Genomic DNA, 26035 nt, shown 5'->3' with positions numbered 1-26035 from the left:
AGAAAAAAATATCGGAACTTAAGTGAAAAAATGTTTTGACAATTTACATTTGATGAATCTTGTAATTGTTTTAGTTCACTATTAAAATGTTTGTATTTCACATTCCAACACGTGTCATGTTGTTCTTACTCCCTGCCTTGTTACTTCTCACGAGGCAAACGAAAAAAGATATACTGTGGCGCCACCTGTTGAGTGATGCTATAATTAGGGGAATGTAAGCCGTACTTTTCATCACAGAACAGTTATTAACAACAAACATTCTGTTATATTACCTTCCACAATCATCACTGTTCTGTTCCACTCTTATCATAACAAGCATAATTCATTAAGTCTAATAACAAATGCGGAGGTAAGAATGATAGTACCAAATTAGTAGACAAGGGTAAAAAATAAAACATCCGACAGACAACAAATTAACGATGGAGTTTATGTATATCATCCATCCCTTTATAATAAACCAGAAAAATGCATATTTCATGTAAACGTATACGTTTGAACTATATACAGTCATTACATATTACAGAAGTGCCTTTACTCAGCCTGCTGTGTATCTGCTAAAGCCATTGATACAGTAGCAGGTTTACTTTTTCTCTGAAAATAGTAAAATTAATATAAATATTATAGCTATTATAATGAACAAAATAATTTGCATAATTTTCCCAGTTTGTCAATTTCATCACGATGTTGATTGAATGTTCAACCTCGGATATTAAACTCTTAAACTCTTGTGTGAAAGAGAAAATATACCAATAAAAATTACGTAACTAGTAAAAATAATTGACGGTACAAATATGACAAATAAATCGTGATGTTATAAGAATTTATATAATTAATATTGATGAATCTCTTTTCACATAGGCCAAATTAGAATAGTGATGCTCAGATCGTCCTGCGTTCTTTTGGAGGAATGTAATAGCGCTCAACCTTGTACAGGCCCACAAGTCCACACCACCGCTGTCGCAGCCTGTCCGAGAACTCTTTAGCGTGATTTAGGAAGTTCAAGCCTTCCTCGCACTCACACAGAACTAGGTACGAAAAAGGGTCTGTACTGGTGGTCGTTCGAAGGAACGTTATACGGCGAATATTTAACTGTTTCGGACACTTCCATAGAATGTAATTTGCTCCACTCCAAACTTTCCATATTTTCTCCAAATTTTGAGTCTGTTCTGTTGCCCTGAATGAAGATAAAATGTAAACACTATCCTTGCTGACCGGCGTCCGAGGAAGTTGACTGACGTCATTCCGGGCGATACATTCCAATTCATCATAGCAGCCTGTAAAAATGAAAACGAAGTCACAGCTTAAAAAAAACCCAAGAAAATACCAACATGTCAACATAATTATAATCCAAACTTTAATTCAATAAAACTAGGAAAAACTGTATGCTTCATCGACAACACCCGAGATGTAAATCTTGGTCTATCCCAGTAAGTAATGTCACGTTCTCAAAAATGAGAACACGGTATAAAACAAAGGAACCAACAGGCAAACTAATGAGCATCAAGCAGGAACATCATGGAGTGGAGCATCAAACACCAACCATCACTATGACGACTGTAAATCTTCTCCATGTTTTGCATGCTTAGTGTATTTCGGGACAAAACTTCAGGGAACAGCTCTCAGCGAACTGATAACACTGATATTATAACTATAATAATGACGTATTTATATATAGGACTGGTCTAATGTTTTGGAATTATACAAATGTAATTCATGCACATTTTAGCAAAACAAGGGTCATTGTCACGTGTCATAACAATAATATGGTGGATTGACTCAATTGTTGAAGGAATATCATTGCACACAATTTCAATATTAAGTGTTTACTAAAAACTCCCACAAAAATTTTCTTGTGGGTCTATCATAAGGTCTGGTTAACCAGGATAAATTTCTAAAACGTCCAAGGATACCGTCGCCAAGTGTTCTATGTCATTTTGCTGTCATTTTTATTAAAATACTGACATTTTACCAGGGGATTGAATTCCAAGCCGACAATTTTCCAAGGCTGAAGGTTTACCGGGCTGATGATCCAGACTGGCAGTTCATCAGGGTTGAATGTCTAGATTGACAGTTTACTGAAGCTGAAATTTTACGAGGTTGAATGTCCAGACTGTCATTTTACCACGGCTGAAGTTTTACCAGGGTTTAAGTTCCAGACTGCCAGTTTACAGGAGTTTCAGACCAGACGGCAAGCTAATTAAATGAATTTTCGAATGATGCTTCATAACACAAGTTAATCTCTTGGAAATCACTTTTACTTAATTTGCTCTCGTCTGCCAAAGAGATAGGGCTTTGGTGATTAACGCAACACTAATATTTTTATTTTATCTTGATTGCATTCCGAAAATAGTCTTTTGTTGAGTTCTAATGATTAAAACCTTGATTATGAAACATCTAAACCATCATTACAACAACCAAAAGCTCGCAATTTAACATTCCATTACCTAACAATAACGGTGTAAATAAACATCTGCTCTTTCACTTGCAACGTTAATATACCGGATATATTGTTGTCGTGCGTCAAACGTACAATTTATGTAGCTAGAAATTGCTGGACCGGGAGGTTTTGGATATATTGCCTTTAATCTATACCCTTCTGCCTAAAAAGTCTTTTATTTACACATTGTAAAGGTCATGTGACCCCGAGACTCTTTATACTGAATACGAGTAATTTTAGCATTGGACTGTTTGGTTATGGTATTGATGATCGATATGAATGACAAAAGAAGACATAATATATGCGCTCTTATATGCCATTTGCCTGCCTAGCTATGTCATTTACAACGCAAATGAATGACAACAAAACAAAATAGTTCAATATCTATATTTACTTTCCATATCAATATTGTTGTCTGATGCTTATCATAGCCGATTAAAACTGAAATAAATTATTCATTTGCGACAGTGTTATCCGTTAGGTTAAACAGATATTTTGATACTGAAGCATTCACAGTCTTTTACAAACAATACTGATGGTCACGCGCCGTATGTCTTTTATGGACGTCAAATCACACTCTTTTCTGGTTACTTTATATACCCAGTAGCACAGCCGTGGAAATGTAATGTTAAAATAAATCTTTTAAATTTTCATTTATACACTTGTCCGTATGTTAAGGACCACCCATATTTTAGACTTGGCTTAATCTTATTCGCTCTATTTAGGGAAAATCAATGAGAACTAAAAAGTATATAAAGGATATTTTAGGCATGTAGCGAAACTTTATACAGTCGATAGGAAAATAAATTTACAGAGAGTGATGCATTGCTCAAAGGCCGTTCCAAAAGTGTAGAAAAATGACGTATGTTGTGAATGAAAATGTCAATTTTGGGTCTAGCCACCAACTTTTGGAACAATTCTAGCGCCCATCGTCTCATACCATGGGGCGGACGCCGAAGCTTGTTCTGAAGAAATCTTTACCACTTCTGAATCAGAGCAACCCGTAATTCTCCAGTTGTTTGGAATTTGGGATTCCGTGCATTTTCCCACACAAGGTCGATTGAGTTCAGGAGGACATGGGAAGGTCTCTATTACTTCTTATTGAATATGGTCTTGGACTAGACGGACTTTCTGTGTTTTTGAGTTGTCATTAGAATAGGCCGATCTGCCAATAACTAAAGGATCTGATCACGGTGCTTTTGCCCATTTACAGCTTCATCAAGGACATGTAAGCAAAGCTTAAAGTTTGGAGAAAAGCATCCAACCCAGCAACATTGCCACTACCACATGCTGTTGTGTCCAGAAAGTGATTCTTATTGTGTGCCGCATTTCGTAGTCTGTCCGTCTCTCTGTTCGACCATGTAAAAAATCATCTTTGAAAACAATATTTCAAATCGCGTTAATTTTGGAACAAACTAAACGCACTTAATTATTTTTTCAAACGCGCCAAAAGCCTAGTCAACGCACTTTGAAAAATTCTTTCAAATGGCGTTAATAATAGGACCAAGTCAACAAATTTTGAAAAAGAAAAATTCAAAGCGGGTTATAAAATGTGATATTGCAACCCACTTTGAAAAATTGCTCACTTTGATTTGTTTTTCAAATTGCGTCAAAAACTGGGCACTTTGAAAACAGAGGACACTTTACTGGTCGTCGAAATGGAAGTCGTCTTTTCTTCAAATGTCTGTTGGTGATACGCCAGCTAACGGTAACATTGACGTTCCACTGTCCTCTGGGCCTGTTGGCAGCGGTACCTGTATACACTGAAGTCTATTTTCTATATCTGCAATCTTCCAATGTCTGCCAGACCTGGGACGCTCGTCAACAAGCCCGATTTCGTTTAGACGCTGCTTTAATCAAGAAATAACAGAATGGCTTTGATGCAACTACTTGAGTGCATGTCATATCACTTTGAACCATTCCAGAAGCTTGCCATCTATCAGCATTTGTCAATTTTTGACGCGCCAATTTTAAAAACAGTATGAGCACCTGTAACATTTATCAGTAATATACGTGCAGACACCGCATTAGGTGGCAAAGTCATTTGTTAGAGTACGGAGTATCCCTACTCAATTTGGGTTATCGTTTGGTTAGGTGTCGTTTGGTGGCATACGGCACCAAAGACAGAAGGTAGACACTGCAAGGAGAACGATATTTTCATAAAAAAGGAAAATGAAATTATGGCAAAGTGCATTCATTTATTCTATTGGGTTCCCTACCTTTTTACCTATACAACACAAGGTACCATTTTTGTCCTAAGATCCTCCATATCATCATGATAATCACCAGACCTACTTTCATGGAGAAAATATTGAATTATCTATCGATAACTTCCAATTTCGCTTGAGATAAACATTTTACTAACGCCATTTCATGTTCCTGATTAGCAAATTAACAGATGAATATTAACTTTATCAGTTCTATGCCCATATGATACCCTATTTATTTCCCTCCATGAGTTTATGCATTTCAATTAATGTGCAAAAAAATGTTTCGCTAAAAAATCCTTTTTATCTATACAAATTTGGTAACGCTTTGAAAACATTCATCCCCTATTGCCACCATTGGACAAGATATCTCACATTAATCACAGAGTTTCTATGTTTAATTAGGTAAACAAAAACCTTCACTCATGAAGAAGTATTTTTTCGTAAGATTGATTACCTTTTCACTTTCCATCGGTCTCGCTGCTCTTATAGAACATTTTTCCATGATCATCAAATGCTGTTTAAATTTATTCGGGATTCCAACAGCTATTCTGTGGTAATAGGCTTTAAAACGAAATGCTTTTCAACGGACACCGATAATGCTCTACTACAATTGTCATACAGAAATTATAACTTAATTTAAAGTATAATTACCAAACAAAATGTATACAGATAAGTAGATTTCATTGTTTCCAAGACAACCGTTAATTATCAAACATTTGCCACAAAGATTGTTTACAATAATTATCTAAATTTTGCTAATTTGTTGAAATTCTTTTATCGGAATGAACTGATGATAACATCTGTATGAAATACTGACCTGGCTCGCTCACCCTTCTCGGAGGTATATCTGTAGAGTACTGGTGGTTCTGAACACGCAGCACATTATTGACCGGAAGTGTCGTGTTAAGTTCCTGGAATGTTACACTGTCTGATGTTCTGATCCCGCCATAAAACACAGAGTAGTCGACGTACAAAAATGGCGCTGTAATAAAAATAACAAATGACATTTTACGACAGTTCTTTCCTGGTAATTATACATAATTTTCTGAGAAATTGCACTTTTGTTACCTCGTAAATACAACGCCTAATAAATATTCATTATTGAACAAAGCTTGACGCATAGAAGCTATAAGAAGTTTTAGCGTGACATTTAAAACTCTCAAATTCTATTCCTCCCTCGGGGAATGGCTGGTATATATTTAGGGAACATGTGTGCATGTAAGCACTTAGAAAACCCATGTTACTCTAATTTTGTGTCACTTATTATGTAAGTAATACGGGTCCTTCTGAGAGCATCGCTGGCAGTAGGCCACTACATTTCCCTTGCTTCTGAACGGCAACCACGGTAGATAAATAATGCTGTTAAATAGATCTACTTAAATCCAAGCCACCTAGAAACCTTCTCTAAGTCCCTCGAGTATAGCCGGAACCGTTACTGTGGTGGCCTATATATCAACACTCCAAACGAAGCAAGCTTCTTGCTAATCTGGCATTATCTTTATTACATGGAAAATGGCGTAAATAGGAAAATAAATAGATATTACGACCAACAATCATACCGAAACGTTTGAAATTATTTAATGCTATGCTTGATGTACAAGAATAGTTTTCTGGTTTATTTAACTCATGGGTTATATATGACCCGAAAACATCATTACGTTTATGCTCAAGCGTAAAGTTGTACTTAAATCGAAATAGGTGCTAATGAGCAGTCATTTCAACAGACTGTAAATGTTTTGATGAAAAACTATATATTCTTTTACGTTAAATGCACATAATCATACAATAAAACACCTTTCACATTCGACTGACTGACTGTGTTGGTAATCGAATCTACAAAAAAGAGGTTAAATAGAAATGCAGAGATGAATACCTATATCAGTCTTGCTGGACAAAGCAAAGTGTATTTTTACTTTCCAGAATGCGTTGAGTCACTTCACAAGTTGTTACATGTAAGCAATGTAAGATGATTGGAGTGTAGATGCAGCATAATATGACTAGGTACAGATTAGGATGGATATTTACGATACTGTCTCCACATTTGAGATAAAGACTGTTCTGTAGTCATCTTTCATAAAAAACAAGTGTTCACACAGGAAAAAGGATCCTATTGTTAGATTAAACAGAAAGTACATAGAGTACAACTGATACACATTGAGGATTCGAAAACAAGTACAAACACTGATATCAATCCGCCTTCCTTTTTATTTTTTTTGGCAAGATGACAGTGTTGTACTTGTATCAGTAATATGGATTGGTAAAAGGTAAGAAAAGAAGAAAGCGTGCAAGTATTTGGCAAGAAATTAGGACATTACAAACGAACTGCATTACTGAAAAGATAGATGGGGATGTGTTAGCTGCATGTCATGATACGAATCTACATAATGCTATATTGAAGGATGCCGATCTACTCTTTCCGGACGCTGCTGTTACTATGCGCAGGTATATGTATGTGGAATCCACTAAAATTTTATCATGAGTGCAAGGCATTTTACTTTAAATCCTTACACTTACAGAGTAATATTCTTCTTAAAATCCGCACTTACATTGATGAATGTTATAAAATCGACGTCATTGCATTTCTTCGTGGTTGTTCTCGGACACCGCTATATGTAATGATATAGCATCCATTAAGAAGATTAAAACTCTTACGCCTTTTATCTGGAGACCGACTTAAGTGTGTATCGTCTCGCTATGACGTCGCTCAGGGGCCAACGTTGAAAGGACCGAAATAAAAGTAGTTTTAAACATTTAATGTCACCTGAGACATCTTGACGTTTTATGTAAGAGGAACTCAATGACAAACAGAATGAAAAAAAAATCTTGTCTTCCAGTCAAGCTGGGTTTTTTTTTCGTTCTATTCCAAGATGTTATTATCAAATTACAATCAGCTGATTTCACGATGCAGGCAATTAGTGTAATTAAAAAGAAGGAAAAAAAGAGAAAAAAGTAGGATTGGTTCGTACAGTACATATATATGACGAAGTGAGAAAACAGCAATACATCCCAGGGTGCATCAGGAGCAGTTTCCTGTCACAACACCTCACAATTAATCGTTCAATATCATCCATCGTTAAACATTCATCAATAATTCAATCAATTGACGGAAGACGCCGCAGTTTACAGTAAACCCGATATTTTACAAAGGAAATAACACATAAAGCTAAGACACCAAAATAAAAAGACAGAAACTAACAATCCTATGACACAAAGGCCACCACCGGAAACTAAAGACAGTATTACTTACAATACAACTAAGTATATTTACTGGACCTGCTAGTTCTGTTATATTGAAAATGATCCTCATTTGAGAATGTGACAATTTAGTGATTACCACTGATCACGATTAACATGGCGGACGCCGGTGGTGGAGCAAAGCACGTTTGTATCAAGTAACAAACGGTCTGATCTCCTTCAAGGTTTCAAAGATATATTTCAGTCCTAGGTTTCAAAATTTAGCAGTACTGACGAATCCTATAAGGACCTATCAGTTTGAACCCTAAATTGTATTTAGGATGATGTTTGTGTTCGTGTAATATTGTTAACATCTCTGAATTTTCTTTGTGCAATATTGTATATGTATCTCGCAATTTTCTTGGTGCAATATTTTTCACATCTCGGAATTTTCTTGTGTTGGACTGAGTAGCAAACACAATATAAACACACTTCGTAATTTCATTCTAGTTAAATACATTTATGTATATATAGTGCCTAAGGCAAACTGACACATGCATTCCTGTCGAAAGATTTTTTCCCTTACATCTTCGGCTCTCAAAGAACATGGCAACATAATCCAAACTCAAATCAATAAAACTAGGACAAATATGAACAAAGGAAAGATTTAAACGGAGACCCCTGAAAAAGTACATGGATAATATCACTTGGTGTTCCGGAAGAGTAAGCGTCTTTTGCTTCATCGATGACACCTATCAAGTAGACCTTGCTCAATCCAACTAAGTAGTGTCACGGTCTCATTTAGAACACGGTATACAACAACGGAACAAACAGGCAAACTAACAAGCATCAAACACGCCCAATTTCATACCACACAGAGACGTTTCTCAATGATATCACTATGACGACCATAAAACTTCCTCATAATTTTCGTCAACCTGCCTCTTTTGAACTCCTGTGTTACGAGTTTGTCCGTCAGTGGACAACTTCTTGCATGAATATCGTGATAAATTATTCATCTGTTTAACTCAGTAGATATCAACATAGCTGTGCTAGAGATATGCGATCTACAATATCAACTTACTGTCAGGGACACAACATCTATACAGCTGTTTGGACCAATATAGCCCTGTTTACATTTGTAGGACTACGCGTGCGACAGAAGTTTAAAAATCTAACCTTATCAGCTAAACTTTTCTAGTACACAACGTTAAGAAGATCCATACATTCGTAACACATTTTTTTTGTTATTTCTTCAATACGACTAATTAATTAATAGAATTACATAACACAAAAGTCTATGTATGATAACATCTAGGTAATGTATCAGCCGGCGGGCGTCCTAGCAATCTAGTATAGTAAAAACATCATAACATCCCACTTCAAAGAATAAAGTACTCTGAGAACATCATCACCACACTCTTCTACATTGCATCATTTATTTATTACATATTTTCCGGTTATGATGAAGTGAGAAAATGCATTAGACGGCATGTGTTCTTTATACGAAACTGATAGCTTTATCTGTGTAACAAGTGGTACGTTCAACAATATATACATTGTCTTATATACAAACGATCACAGATACAGACCACGTCGTTACATAACAAAATTTTTCACAGCTTATTCATGAAAAAATTTACTTTGAAAATCTGACAACAAGTTAACAGAGATTACTTGCAAAAATGGGACGACACACTACAAACACGGGGAAAATGTACGTTACTGTTTATAAACACAACGGGAAACACATTTGAATACAAATTAGTAAATACTGAGAGCAACCCAATGTTAATAAAGTCAATGTCTTTCGAACCTTAGAAGCATATGCAAACAAAAGGTAACATCTGTGCGTGATCTCAATGCTGACCGCAACAAAGGGAAATAATTAAGTCAATTAAGCATTGACCACACCTGGTCTGTTTATTAGAGTACTGTATAGGAAAATCCGCGACGATTTAATTTCACTATCTCATGTTCATGGTCATTAAAGGTACCGCACAACTAAATACTCCGAAATTATTTGCACAGTTGCAAACTTCCAGGAAATACATAGCCATGTTGTGCTGTTAACCGCTTAAGGGGCGTTCCGGGATATCTAATTCCAGCAAGGTAATCCAGGCCTGGACAACCGCGAAATAATAGTACAGTGAAATGAAAGAAGTATATAGTAGTTTAGGCGTTACAGACTGACAGTTCAATATCTGGTAAAATGACACCCCTTTATCTCTCTATTAATTACATACTCAGTTGTATAAAAGAATATTGAACAATTACATTATGGCTCTACCAATGTTTTCAAATATGGTGTTCTCAGCTCTTTTTTTATTACGTCCGTACAGATTGACTTTGATGGAAAAAAGGTTTGCTAGTGTCAGTGTATACCATTAATGAACCAGAGGACATCATATAGACAGATGATGCCGGGGATTCTAACGAAGAGTGGATGGTGATAAAGAGGACGCGACACTACAATACAGAAAGGTTTTGTTATTTATCGCTGTCTAATCAAACTAAATGGATTAGAGTGTTATCCGTAGGGAACATGACATGATACAGACAACAATATATTAATATCAGAAATCAGAAATTAGATCAAAACGTGTCAAATGAAATATAATTTACGAAATTACTTTTGATTATGATTTCCTTATTTGATCTGTGTTCACAGCGATGTTTCCCCTTGTGGCTGAAATTTACCGTAATGACGTCGCAGAATAATTTCACCTATACATCACCCTCCCCCAAACACAATGCTGTCAAGTCAAACCATGAATTTTAATTATTTTCCGTGCAAAAAACTTATCTCTCGAAATTCAAAGCACTACTTAAAGGTTTCTAGCGTGGTAAAAGAAATAGACAAAACGGAACCGAGACTGCATTACAGGGTTGCACGAAAGACACACACGTGAAGAGCTCCTTTAAATACAATTTTAGAATTAGATACAGTAGAATCGAATAATGAATTTAATTTTATCACACAGTTGTTTCTTCCATCTAGGACTCGTCTACGATGCTAAGGACCTAAAATTTGAAGTTAGGAGGTGCCTAATGAAACACAAAATAATCGAAGTAAATATCAAAATCTGGATTCGTAGGTGTACTGAACCCATAATTCAATAATTATCCAAATTTTTACATGTCGGATAATTTCAAAGGACGTCATTTGTTCATCTGTGTCGAATATATGTACATATATATCTCGCAATTGACAAAAATATGAGGTGAAATTCAATCTGATTTATGACTGTAGTCATTTATAGGATATTTTGGGGAAACACCATGCAATTTGTTAGCATATAATGTGACAAATTCCCCAGGAGACATATATATTTCCACATTATTTAGATAGACGTCTGTGATGAACACCACCCTAACATCCCTACACATTTATTTTATTGCGTGTTGTTTTGGCGGCAGTCATTAGAATAAGATTTTAGATATATTACTATGTTGATATCGGGTAGGTAGATTGTAGAACGTGGTCCTTTATTTAAGTATTCATTTGAAACTGGATTAAGATCGTCAGTACAAACACTGGTGGCTGTACCATTTGGTTTATGTATTTTACTTGTGCTGATCTTTTTGACGTGTTAAAAGTGCTTTACATGATAATGGATCTGGCACCATACGCAATGAAATATTTAACACACATCATCATCTGATAGTAACGGTAACTCTTTTGTAGTCACGTCTAGTGTCAAACAGACCCAATTATACTGTTTACGACTAAAAGGCACACTAATGTATAGCGTTCATAAAACATTACTCAGAGAAAAATTATGCTCAAATGAACAATTCATATCAACCCAAAGGAATAACAATCTGTAAAACAAAATTTGTCATGTGTAATAGAAAAAAAAATCTGTTAAGCTAGAAGTCTCATTTCATTTCAAAAACAAAGGAATTCTTGGTTATTGTGTATGATACTTTTAAGACAAGCTAATATTGATATTTGTTTCAATTAAACTATAGAATCATCGATCTAATTAACCATAATGTGTGTTGAATAGTTAAAAAACACGCTCCAGTAAAACTCTTGTATATTGACGACAAAACCCGCATGATTACAGACTGAGGCAAGCGCTTGTTTTAAGTGTTCCATCATGCAACTCCTAAAGTTTCCAATAAAGCATGACAACAAACGGTAATATGCTAAATAGAAAAGTCGAGTTTTGGCAAAAGTCACTCTTTTTCTTTGGATAAAACGAGATTCTGGTTCCCATCACGCTTTGTAACGTAACTGGCAACATCCAGCACGTCATGTTTCGTTGACGTCAATGGGTAATTGTTAACAGGAAGATACGTCACTAACCAGTGTACACGTGAGGATGTAGCTCAGGTAAAGTCTGTCCAACAATAACGGGCGCATAACAAGGCTATTAGGTGAAGACACCGTTCGTAGTGGCGGTTTTATAAGGGTTGCATGTGGTATTTATAGAATCCTTGTGTTGCTGAAGAATGTGATCTATGTAAGTAGTACAAACTAGGGTATTTATTGTCACTCATGCTTTGAACCGTTTGTTAATTTACCACTCAATGTATGAGACTGGGTCGTACACATCTTACACAATCTGCTTCATATAGCACCTAATTTTCCGAAACTGCTGTCGCAGTTCAAATGGAATATTTATTTAGCTTCTTTTCGCATTGCTTTTGAGTCACTTTATAACTGATCGTGCAGTACTTTGTTTAATGGATTATAAAACTGAATATTGAAAAATTCATACACCTTATGTAGTTTACAATTAATAGCTAACTGTTATATACTTGCTTTGCATAATGTACAATGCTATAAAAATGATTGAAAGTGAGCATAATAATCATACTCTATCAACAAACACCTTTCGTCAAAGCTGGTGTGGATTCTCTTCTTGTGAATTTTCCTTTTCATGGTAGTAATACTTTTTTCTCCTAATCTACACTTTTGACGTTTCATTCAATAACTTAATTTAATTTTGTGCAACAACTGCTGAAATGTTATTTAAAATCTAAAATTGATTAAAACAAGTTGTGAACGTAATGAAAAGTCTTTTTATTGATTGTACGATATGACTTTAGACGTGTTCAATGCTCTTTTTTTCTCATACTGGTGAATCTGAATACTTTAATATCCTTTAGGGTTTAACGATATCTAAAATACCTCGGGTACCATTCACTTGAACCATTATTGGAGCTAGATTTCTTTGTCGCAAACCCTGAAAATCAATTAAGGACGAACTGAAAATCAAATAAATTGGGATAAATTGAGATAAAGAGATTACAACCAATAAATGAAAAGGCGCCCTGGGGAAATAAAAATTATCAAGTTTATCGTAAAACTGAAAGGTATCCACGTTGTATGTGTAAAGGGGGAGGTACCTTGACGATGTATATGAGTTTGTAGTTACCTAGATTGAATGTTCAGGCGTAATATAAGCTTTATATCAATCTTAAAGTTGAATTCTGAACCTTGACAACATCATCGCTGTCGCTTGTACTGATAAAAAGTACGAAATGAAATTAAAGACGAAATACATAATACATTCGCATGATAATAAAACTATTTTCACGCATTTTCACCATTTCTATCTCGTGTTCCGTACCACCAATGAAATATCAGAAACCCTTGCTGAGAGAAAGATCCTGCCATGATATAATAATATAATTTCTGTGTAATGATGAATGCAAATTTAACTAATCTACAATAATCCAAAAAACATCAGTATTATTTTCCCTGGAACGTGCTCCTTTCGCAAAAGTTCACCGGTTACCGAAAAAAGACTTGAAAACCATGAACATCAGACGTGTAAATTAGTCTTAAGGTTTAGTAAGAGGAAAAGCGTACTGTATGAAATACAATTATAGATGTAGGTTACCTTAGTTCTCTAATGAGTACAACACGTGCTAGATTATTTCACATAAAGGCACGTGAAGCACATCAATAACATCAGAGGCGCGCACATAAACTTACACCGCTGCCTACTTCAATCGTTTATGGTCCATCAAAATCTTATTGAGATCGAAAAAAATACCAGTCACGACTGGAATGTTTATATATGGTTGGATATCATTATTAATTGAATGACAGTAAATAATTATTTACCATGTATATCCCCACAGGAATATAAACATTGATGCAGAGTAAAATTACACACATATGACGGACACAGCAGATGTTTTTAAATCTCAAATTATAAGCATTATTGAGGAAGATTGAATCAGCAAATGAATTCAAACGATGCATGTCAGGCGAGGAAACAGGTTTATACACGCCAATCCGCCTACGGTATCTGGATCTTTCATTATTTGGCACTTATATGTAAGGGTGGTAATTCTAAATCAAGATTTCTTGAACCATTATTTATCAACAGGTGTGTTCTAGATTTCATAACAACCCCAATATAACGCATTTCTTTCGCTGAATAGAAATATTGTATGCATGTTGTAACAAAACAGCATTCATGCTGGAGTGTTCAAGTAAACCATAATGTGAGTGATCACAGCTCTATTGAGTGATATTAAAATGCAAATGTATGTAATAACAACTTCTTTGTTGGTTTGAGAAAAAAGTGCTATTGTTGTTTTTTGACTAGCAAACACAAACATGTCCAAATGATATGTATTTCTAAATGGGAGTATTGTTTAAGTGGAATAGTTTCCGAATAACAAAACAGACCTCATCTTTTATCATGAAAGATGTGTTGCGTATACTTTCATTCAAAAATCTATAAGAAGTTCTACAAACAAGCGTGTACTTGAAAGAAAACACAAGCAGAAAGCTCCTCCTTAGCTTTACGTTGTTTGTTTGTGAAAAGGAGTTAAGAAAAATGGCCTACAGTTATTACTACACCCAGGTCCAATGTATTATATCAATTAACTAATTTAAAAAGAAAATCGAGACACGTTAAAACGTACGTAATTACACATATAGCATCCTACAATGACTTAAGAGATGATGAATATTATCTGGTTTATAGGTCAGGAAACCGCTCAGAGAATTATGACTTGTATCGATCTTAAGATATCATATTACGGAAATGTGTATTTGTAACTGTATCTTGTGCGATTGGGTTTCAGGATTTATGTCTGATTTGTGCACATAACAAAAGTCTAATTGAACTTTGCCAACATAGGTGCTCTTTAATATTTAAGAAACAAACACCCATTCTCAAATCCAATCAAATTAGGTCAATATATGAACAAAAGAAAGATTTACACGGAGGCTAATGAAAAAGTACCAAAAAGTACATAAGACCAAGTGTTCCGGAAAACTAATTGTCCTCTGCTTCAAAGATGACATTCGCCATGTAATCCTACAAAGTAATTTGACTTATTACTATAGTTTCAACGTTAAGCTGAATCAGAAGTATATTAGCATTGCATGCCCGTCACACTAAACTATCATGCTATCTATAGGAGCTTTTTAATTTGAAAGTAATTACGAACACATTCTTTCCTAACCTTTTATTTGATGAAGACCCTTTCTTCAATACAAAGTTATTTTAGTTTCACTTGGCTAGACCAATAATAACAAAAGTGCTCTAAATATTCACACATTCACATTACAACGAGCGTAATGCCGGGCAGGCGATCCTACAGCCACACAGAAAGGTTAGTAGGTCCTTCTTGACGTCGGACCTGAATAAAATCGATATGATGTCATGATCTATCCCTGGGGAGCAACATCATCCTCATCTGGTCGGGCAGTGGGCAGATAACCTTTTGTCATCACCAGTAAAGAACCCTTGTAAAAGCATGTTGACATGTTATTGAGTAGCGTTGGTTATATTGCCCGTAAGAATTGTGGTACTGTTCCGATAGTCATGTTAACATAATGTCATTTTACCAGTACCGCTATATCACTTGACCATTGATGCTAGAAGCCAGTAAGGTTATTGTCACTGAAACGCTTGGATTGAGTGTGGTAGTTTTAATCAGTGATATATATAACGAGAAGTAAATAGCAACATATCTAAGACGGACTGTTCACAGTCTTGATCTTGTTCTATAAAATCAAACATAGTGAACTTATTGGTTAATGTCATGAAAAAACTATTTCCTTTTAAGCGAATTTACATGGTGGCAGAAATAATACCGGATATACATAACAGAAATACAGCCTATTCTAAACAGAAAAAAACGCCTTCATTCTTTTGTAATGGGAGTTTTTTTTCTAAGAAAGGTGAACGACGGTACAAACATATGTTTGTGAACTACACTAAGTCGTATTTCGTGAAAATACGTTAAAATCAAAGGAGAAATATACGGACGTCGAAATCATAATAATAATCGAGTTTCCGGTTGACAACATCATCGGCACGTTTGGTGGAAAGACCATTGACATATCCATAGGGACAGAACCCTGGTTTTCGCTGACTTGGTTTTGTTTTCATATGCAAATACCTTCAATTTTATTTTTAGATCAATTAATAATATTTTATGTTGATATTGGAAGAGATTTATTGATGATGCCCATGGTACACACCCGCTAGAATAAAAGTACATGACAGACTTTATACCAATCTGTTATCTCGAGTTTTTCTCTACATCGAAATCAACATGGACAGCTTTCCAACAAGCTGAATTATCTCCGCATCCCCAACCTATTGTGTTTACACAATGCAGTTGATTCAGTATTCAAAGGACTTTTCTCAATATCACGATTTTATTCAAGATGTTGCCACCTAAAAAAACTCATAACATAGGGTTTAAGAGATGCAGGCAGGTTGATCAAAATTAAGGTTTTGCGGTTTTACGATCGTCTAAGTGATCTCATTCTGTTTTTATACGATATGGAGTTGGATGTTATTGATGTTCGTTAGTTGCCTGCTGGCTCCGTTGTTGTATATCTTGTAATATCACATACCTGGATTATCCATGATTTGCATGGCTGGTGTCGTCGATGACTGTCTCCGTATACATCTTATTCTTATTGAATTTGGCTTATGATTATGTTCACGTGTTGGTATTTTCTTGTTGTTCGTCTCACCTTTAAACTTCCTAGGGAGACGTATTCAAATGAAATCGATTTTTTAGATATCCATGGAGCTTGCTTCCATCGGTCTATTAATCTTGATATTCAGTAGTTGTGTCACACATACCAGATGTCAGAGCAGAAAAAATATTATTTTTGGGAATTTTGTCGGTATTTTTATTATGTGTAAATGAAGTTCCCGTAATCATTTGTATTCAATTATCTCTTTAATATCACTAAATCATAATAAGTACATACATTTTTCTTCAACATCTATGATAAATAAAAGCCGGAACTAAAAAAACGATAATTGAATACCAAAACCAATGAAAGGGAGACATTCATGTGATACATTCGAGTAAAAAAACGGTTGAAGTGATATCAAACTAAACAGAGAATTAGAGCTTTCTGTGAAAGAACAGATTCTGGTGAGCGCTGCACCATTCAAAGATGATAAGCAACAAACAGTGTTTCCGTGTCAATCGACTTAGTCAGTAACTGAAAATTTTACCATTGATGTAATCTAAAAAATCGCAGAACCAGGACTGATACATGATATTATGGTGCGGATAGAACAAATTGCAGAGAGAATTGTTCAACATTCTTTATTTCACTGCATCACTGACAATAAACGTCCACATATATCATCTTTAGTGTGTATAATGGTTTTGCTGTAGGTTCGGGGGAGGCACCATGTGGTGTGACATCGTGCACCACCCGCTGAATTCTCCAGAGATATTTATATGCAGCTCCACATGCAGACCCGGGTAACGAGCTTTTGCAGTCCGCATCGTCAAATGACGATCGCATCGCAGTCTACCGTAGTCAACACACTCAGTCACCCTCTGATAGGAATGTCTAATCATTCTAAATAAATATAGAACATACATAATATAGACTGTCAATAACCCCTCGAAGTATGGTCTTCCCTCCTTTGTTCTCTTGTAAAACAGTTTGAAAAGTTGAGTACTTTCACATGAATGTATCTTTTCAGAATGTAAAACATATATTTTTCGTAATCTTAGCCATGTTTTCTTCCTGTGGTATTCACCTCATGTTCCGAAATGCCTTATTTTCGTTTAACCGCCATACGAATAAGTCAAGGTCATTTAGTGTGACAGAGTCATATTCTGCCATCGATAACGGCGTGAACTTGCATTTCTAAAAATTCCAGGAAGAAATACGTCATTTCTGATATGGCGCCTCCGATACATTCATGTGTACTGAACTCGGATGGTTTCCTGGTAGTATTGGTAGTATATTCTATAACTAGAAGAGGAGTTTGTAGTTGTACCAGACAATTTAAAATGCTTATCACTGACGTTGCGTTTTGTTGTGGGTTATCAGAATCTTATCTGTGGCTTTGGTATAAACACCGTAATGTTTTGATCAGCCTATTTGGCAGGGTATCGGCTTCTGGCCAGATTGTGTAGAACAGATACACCTATCTTGGAGTCTCCCTTGAAGCGTATCCCGCTGTAAACAGTCGTGAACTAACAGTAGGAGACCCACTTTGGACGTGTAACATGGATTACAGGGAATGTCATCGAGAACATCCCGATTGCTGATGGTGATAAGTAGTCAGGATACAAACACCATACACCTGTTTGTTTTCTCCGTTTTTATATAACTAATCTTGACAGTAAGTTACTACACCTTTCACGAAGACGTCGGGTGACCGCAGGTGTTTCCCTTCTCAAGAATAACATAACAATACATCACAGACCTCGCATACTACTGCAGCAAACGACATATTGTAAAGCACTATCGGGACACACGTAAAGCCGCGAGGAAACCTTACCATCGACACAATGTGTATACACTCTTTTATTGTTTTTTGAAACATTGTACAAAGTAACCAGGGAAGAAATAAGCAATTCCAACATGTAAGAATAAAAAACCGCTTTAATTACATTGCCAATTTGCCAAAAGGATACTCTTGTATTTTTAGAAGAAGTGAATATCTTGGGACGGGACGTTACAAAATGGCGTCGACTTTTTATGCTATGGAGTGATTTGACATAAAAATGACCAATAAACAGTTTGTCTCACAGAGGATTACATGTAAATTATATAGAAAGAATGAAACATTTCCATCCGCGAGCAGCGTATAGAAAAAAAAATGAATGGGATAAAAAAATCTGAGAGGAAATTAAACTTCTTTAAAAACAGCAAGTCATTAGGGTAGTCACATCAAATATTTGTCCTGATATCGTAAAAGAATAATTTTCATGGATCATGATGGATACGAAAAAGAATTTACTTACATCAATATGTATCTCCGTGTAAAAGTCCTAAATCTTAATTCAGATAGGCTTAAGAATTGTATTTGCTGCCCCCCAAAGTGAGAGAGAAAGAGACAACTAAACTTGGGGAAGTAATAGTTTCACTTTTGGCCTTTTGTTAAGCGGTTACCGTTGTGAGGAAGGCGTTTGGTTCTATCCTCTGACCGAGACTTTCCAGAGTCATTAAAATTGTAGATTAGTCCCTGTTCAACAATATGGTAACGTAACGACTGGTTCATCAGAAGTCCATCGTTAAATGACCATAGTTGTTAATTGGGCACTCAGCTATATAAACCAAACCAAACACCGTAGGTGTAGACGTCACTATGAAGGAAATTCAACGCTGAGAGCCCGTGCTTTATGACACAGACGAGTGGTAGTAGAATGTGGTGGTGAATTTTAGTCTTTTTTTAATCTTCTATCATTATTTTAGCAGCTTTTATGAACATTTTAAAAGTTTATTCGTGAGAATGCAATTATCATTTGTATAAACGATCCTTAGGTAATACCAGATGTCTCGGTAGATTTTGTGTCGGATTAAAAATAAAAAAATACTTCTTAAAAAAAAAAAAAAAAAACAAGAAAAAAACACACACAGTACAAAACGCAAAATCGCGTTCAAGATAAGTTTTAGCGCTGTGACATCATACCAGCATGTGCCTTCATTTCAGCCCCTACTGTGTTTAGGTTAACCTGTCTAGAAACGGAAAATTCCTGGCAAGAGAAAGATATCGTTACTTCATTTTGTGTCATACATGGTTATACAAGTAGTGAAAAAGTCCTGTGAGGAGAAAGATATTTTAGTAAAGCTTGGCGTACCGAGTCTTTCAAAATCATCACTAGATTAAAAAAATCATCAGATCATAATGAGGTCAATAACCTCACCGACTTAATTAATTAAAATAGCATGAAACGAAAACAAAGGCCTTGATTCTTTCTTAAGAGATTGATATTGGATTACAAAAATAGTTAGCATTCTGAAGTCTGGAAAAAAAATCTTCAGATTATCATCTTTACAAGTCTTTATTTGATTGGAAAATTTAGCTCAATGTAGTATATATTTTGAACGATTGTTTTGCCAGAATCTGACACCGTAATTGTCAAGAGGCTTCTGAGAGGCAGACTTGGTCTGCACAATACATCCTTTACCTGATGCTACGGAGTAAGCGATCTATATATACACAGTCAACATTATCATTGTCTTAAATTGTCTTTAGGAGAATGACAATGGCGTTGGTTAATGAAAGTCGAGTACACCATCAATGGAGACGGAGATTTTTGAGTAAGACAAGTAAGAACTTCTTACATGTACGAAGCTGTAAGAAAACGTTGTGGTTTATCTAGGTATGTTGTGCGAGAAGGTAAATTGTGGTAAACGTTCCTATGAAACTCCATAGTTCCTGATTGCAGTACCATACTCCGTTAACGGGACATTTGGATGATGTCGCCATAAAAATCATTTCCAATATCAGTAATGGTTCTGTTTCGTACAGTTAACCGCATTACATAGACGCTTTACACCAGATCCTACGAATACAAGAGACTGAACCAATAAAAACTCAATCCATACCTATGTATCTAGCTGTCTTTGACTGGGCCGGGTGCCAGCTCTCACCGTTAGGAAGAACTTTGTAGTAATGACTGTATATGTGATTCCCTTACAGACATGTTACGGCTGACCTCATGTCACCAAGATGACACGCCAAAGAGTAAAAGATGGATCAATATAACAACAAAAATAACTACCCCGACTTCACATCCTTTATCACAAAACCTTAAATAGAAGAATCGTTAGGTATGTCGTATTTCCCCTAATTCTCGAAATAAATGTGAATAAAGTTTAACCAGGACCAACACTAGTAGAAATAGACTGTAGACTATACTCACTCCCCTGACAGGGACCAGATGTAGACTATACCCACTCCCCTGACAGAGACAGGGTGTAGACTATACCCACTCCTCTGACAGAGACAGGGTGTAGACGATACCCACTCCCCTGACAGAGACAGGGTGTAGACTATACCCACTCCTCTGACAGAGACAGGGTGTAGACTATACCCACTCCTCTGACAGAGACAGGGTGTAGACTATACCCACTGCTCTGACAGAGACAGGGTGTAGACTATACCCACTTCTCTGACAGGGACCGGATGTAGACTATACCCACTCCTCTGACAGAGACAGGGTGTAGACTATACCCACTCCTCTGACAGAGACAGGATGTAGACTATACCCACTCCTCTGACAGAGACAGGGTGTAGACTATACCCACTCCTCTGACAGAGACAGGGTGTAGACTATACCCACTCCTCTGACAGAGACAGGGTGTAGACTATACCCACTCCTCTGACAGAGACAGGTTGTAGACTATACCCACTCCTCTGACAGAGACAGGTTGTAGACTATACCCACTCCTCTGTAAGAGACAGGGTGTAGACTATACCCACTCTTCTGACAGAGACAGGGTGTAGACTATGTCCACTCCCCTGACAGAGACAGGGTGTAGACTATGTCCACTCCCCTGACAGAGACAGGGTGTAGACTATGTCCACTCCTCTGACAGAGACAGGGTGTAGACTATACCCACTCCTCTGACAGAGACAGGGTGTAGACTATACCCACTCCTCTGACAGAGACAGGGTGTAGACTATACCCACTCCTCTGACAGAGACAGTGTGTAGACTATACCCACTCCTCTGACAGAGACAGGGAGTAGACTATACCCACTCCTCTGACAGAGACAGGTTGTAGACTATACCCACTCCTCTGACAGAGACAGTGTGTAGACTATGTCCACTCCTCTGTAAGAGACAGGGTGTAGACTATGTCCACTCCCTTGACAGAGACAAGGTGTAGACTGTGTCCACTCCCCTGACAGAGACAGGGTGTAGACTATGTCCACTCCTCTGACAGAGACAGTGTGTAGACTATGTCCACTCCTTTGTAAGAGACAGGGTGTAGACTATGTCCACTCCCCTGACAGAGACAAGGTGTAGACTATGTCCACTCCCCTGACAGAGACAGGGTGTAGACTATGTCCACTCCTCTGACAGAGACAGGGTGTAGACTATGTCCACTCCTCTGACAGAGACAGGGTGTAGACTATGCCCACTCCTCTGACAGAGACAGGATGTAGACTATGTCCACTCCTCTGACAGAGACAGGGTGTAGACTATGTCCACTCCTCTGACAGAGACAGTGTGTAGACTATACCCACTCCTCTGACAGAGACAGTGTGTAGACTATGTCCACTCCTCTGACAGAGACAGTGTGTAGACTATGTCCACTCCTCTCACAGAGACAGTGTGTAGACTATACCCACTCCCCTGACAGAGACAGGGTGTAGACGATACCCACTCCCCTGACAGAAACAGGGTGTAGACTATACCAACTCCCCTGACAGAGACAGGATGTAGACTATACCCTCTCCTCTGACAGAGACAGGGTGTAGACTATACCCACTCCCCTGACAGAGACAGGATGTAGACTATACCCACTCCCCTGACAGAGACAGGGTGTAGACTATACCCACTCCTCTGACAGAGACAGGGTGTAGACTATACCCACTCCCCTGACAGAGACAGGGTGTAGACTATACCCACTCCCCTGACAGAGACAGGATGTAGACTATACCCACTCCTCTGACAGAGACAGGGTGTAGACTATACCCACTCTTCTGACAGAGACAGGGTGTAGACTATGTCCACTCCCATGACAGAGACAAGGTGTAGACTATGTCCACTCCCCTGACAGAGACAGGGTGTAGACTATGTCCACTCCCCTGACAGAGACAGGGTGTAGACTATGTCCACTCCTCTGACAGAGACAGGGTGTAGACTATACCCACTCCTCTGTAAGAGACAGGGTGTAGACTATACCCACTCCTCTGACAGAGACAGGGTGTAGACTATGTCCACTCCCCTGACAGAGACAGGGTGTAGACTATGTCCACTCCCCTGACAGAGACAGGGTGTAGACTATGTCCACTCCCCTGACAGAGACAGGGTGTAGACTATGTCCACTCCCCTGACAGAGACAGGGTGTAGACTATGTCCACTCCCCTGACAGAGACAGGGTGTAGACTATGTCCACTCCCCTGACAGAGACAGGGTGTAGACTATGCCCACTCCCCTGACAGAGACAGGGTGTAGACTATGTCCACTCCCCTGACAGAGACAGGGTGTAGACTATGTCCACTCCCCTGACAGAGACAGGGTGTAGACTATACCCACTCCTCTGACAGAGACAGGATGTAGACTATATCCACTCCTCTGACAGAGACAGTGTGTAGACTATGCCCACTCCTCTGACAGAGACAGTGTGTAGACTATGTCCACTCCTCTGACAGAGACAGGGTGTAGACTATGTCCACTCCTCTGACAGAGACAGTGTGTAGACTATGTCCACTCCTCTGACAGAGACAGGGTGCAGACTATACCCACTCCTCTGACAGAGACAGGGTGTAGACTATACCCACTCCTCTGACAGAGACAGGGTGTAGACTATGTCCACTCCCCTGACAGAGACAGGGTGTAGACTATGTTCACTCCTCTGACAGAGACAGTGTGTAGACTATGTCCACTCCTCTGACAGAGACAGGGTGTAGACTATACCCACTCCTCTGACAGAGACAGGGTGTAGACTATGTCCACTCCTCTGACAGAGACAGTGTGTAGACTATGTCCACTCCTCTGACAGAGACAGTGAGTAGACTATGTCCACTCCTCTGGCAGAGACAGTGTAGACTATGTCCACTCCTCTGACAGAGACAGGGTGCAGACTATACCCACTCCCCTGACAGAGACAGGGTGTAGACTATGTTCACTCCTCTGACAGAGACAGTGTGTAGACTATGTCCACTCCTCTGACAGAGACAGGGTGTAGACTATACCCACTCCCCTGACAGAGACAGGGTGTAGACTATACCCACTCCCCTGACAGAGACAGGCTGTAGACGTTACCAAATGTCACAAAAAGTCACTTGCCTATTGAAAAAGCCATGTATGACAATGGACGTATCAAGTGAACGAAATTGACAATAAATGAATGAAGACAGTGTGATACCGTTGTAATACATAAATACTAACATTAATACTAAACTTTGTCATTGAAAAATCGATCTATTCTAAGCTCTTTATACTGGTAAGTTAATAATAAACATATGTTCTCTACAATCCTTGTCACAGTGCCAGATACATGATTGATTTCAGTACAACAGACTATTATTGGAGATATTACATTAAATATTTATATAATCATCGGATGTAGCCCGTGTATTCTGTTGATTTAAATAATGCGGGCGGATAATTGCGAAACTTTGCTTAAACTGCACCCCAATAACGTTTTATTCTGTATGTATACAAGCCTTGTTTGTCCCAATCGAGACTTCGGCACCAGAATTGGTACACTGGCGCGTCCCAGCCACAAGCAAACATATTGCATGTAACTACATTGTTGACAGTTAAATTGGAAAAATGCCAACAAGAAATTGAATCTTCATTCTGGTATAGGACAGCGATATATAAAAGATCAGTACTGTTCACCATTTGATTCCGTAAAGTTGTTTCTGTTCATTTGTTAAACTGATCACATCTCAGGTCAAACAGATGAAATATGACTTCACGCGGCCAAGGTATCGCTGACCCGTAAGTATGGATTGAAAAAGTGTATATATACAACATGGTATAGCGCTTCCGTTAGTACGGAACGGTTTGGTAGGATAGAACGACACCGTCAACACGGACTGATGTTGATGTAGAAAGCTACAACGATCCCGTTAGTACGGACTGATGTAGATGTAGAAATCTATAACGATCCCGTTAGTACGGACTGATGTAGATGTGGAAAGCTACAACGATCCCGTTAGTACGGACTGATGTTGATGTAGAAAGCTACAACGATCCCGTTAGTACGGACTGATGTTGATGTAGAAATCTACAACGATCCCGTTAGTACGGACTGATGTAGATGTAGAAATCTATAACGATCCCGTTGGTACGGACTGATGTTGATGTAGAAATCTATAACGATCCCGTTAGTACGGACTGATGTTGATGTAGAAATCTATAACGATCCCGTTAGTACGGACTGATGTAGACGTAGAAATCTATAACGATCCCGTTAGTATGGACTGATGTAGATGTAGAAATCTATAACGATCCCGTTAGTACGGACTGATGTAGACGTAGAAATCTATAACGATCCCGTTAGTACGGACTGATGCAAAAAATTATTAACGATCCTGTTATGAAGTTAAGGTGTATGTTATATCAGTTCCCTAGTATGGAACAAGGAATCCATGTGTACGGTAGCCCTGTTAATCGGAGGTGTGGGACAGAATAAACGTGTACAGTAGCCATTTTATCGGAGTTGTGGAGTAGAATTGTTTGACAAACGTGTACGATAGTCATATATATCGGACAAACTTGGACGGCAGCCCATTTATCGAGTTTATACGCTTGACTTTTTTTTACGTATAGAATTTTTGTATAACAGCTGTGTACAATCCCAGCAGACGTACATATACAATTGTCGTGGTCGCGTTTTCTTTTATACGTGTGGTTTGCCAGACTTTGAGAAAGGATCATGACAATCTATTCCTTCCGTCACAGTCATGTTCGTTAAGGGACTAGCAGGCCAAGGATACAATTTGATAGATTTGAATTATTATGAAAACATCCATTGTACATGTACATTGTAAAGTGAGGCGTAATGTTATGAATACATATTATGATAAATGCATTCGTGGAAGCTTTTCCTGCGTACTATCTGCTACAGTAACTACGGACCAGATTCGTCCGAGATCTCTGGAACATTACAGTCAAACTCCTAAGGACTGCTCCCTTCAAAATCATATACGGCGATCACGTGACTTACAGGTGGACACTGCCCACCTAATAAAATATAGAGGAGTTTAATTTTTCCATTTAGATGGGCGTTTCTTGATCGAGTGTCCAAACTGGCCATGAGAGTA

The 26035-nt window shown here is 37.7% G+C and overlaps 1 protein-coding gene across 1 annotated transcript in view; it reads right to left on the bottom strand.

The window, feature by feature from the left end:
* Positions 1 to 408: 408 nt before the first annotated feature.
* LOC132552720 (uncharacterized) overlaps positions 409 to 26035 on the bottom strand; it is a 28740-nt gene continuing 3113 nt past the window's right edge. The window contains exons 2-3 of the mRNA XM_060216913.1: positions 5465 to 5629; positions 409 to 1274 (exon numbers count right to left, since the gene is read on the bottom strand). Coding sequence (XP_060072896.1) covers positions 880 to 1274; positions 5465 to 5629 — 560 coding nt within the window. The 3' untranslated portion in view covers positions 409 to 879. The remainder of the gene's footprint in view (positions 1275 to 5464; positions 5630 to 26035) is intronic.

Source organism: Ylistrum balloti, unplaced genomic scaffold (assembly GCF_031769215.1).
Source record: "Ylistrum balloti isolate Yb309-2 unplaced genomic scaffold, AGI_CSIRO_Ybal_v1 Utg370274, whole genome shotgun sequence".
Taxonomy (NCBI): domain Eukaryota; kingdom Metazoa; phylum Mollusca; class Bivalvia; order Pectinida; family Pectinidae; genus Ylistrum; species Ylistrum balloti.
The sequence above is the reverse complement of the archived record's forward strand: the minus strand, read 5'-3'. Positions and strand labels throughout refer to the sequence as shown.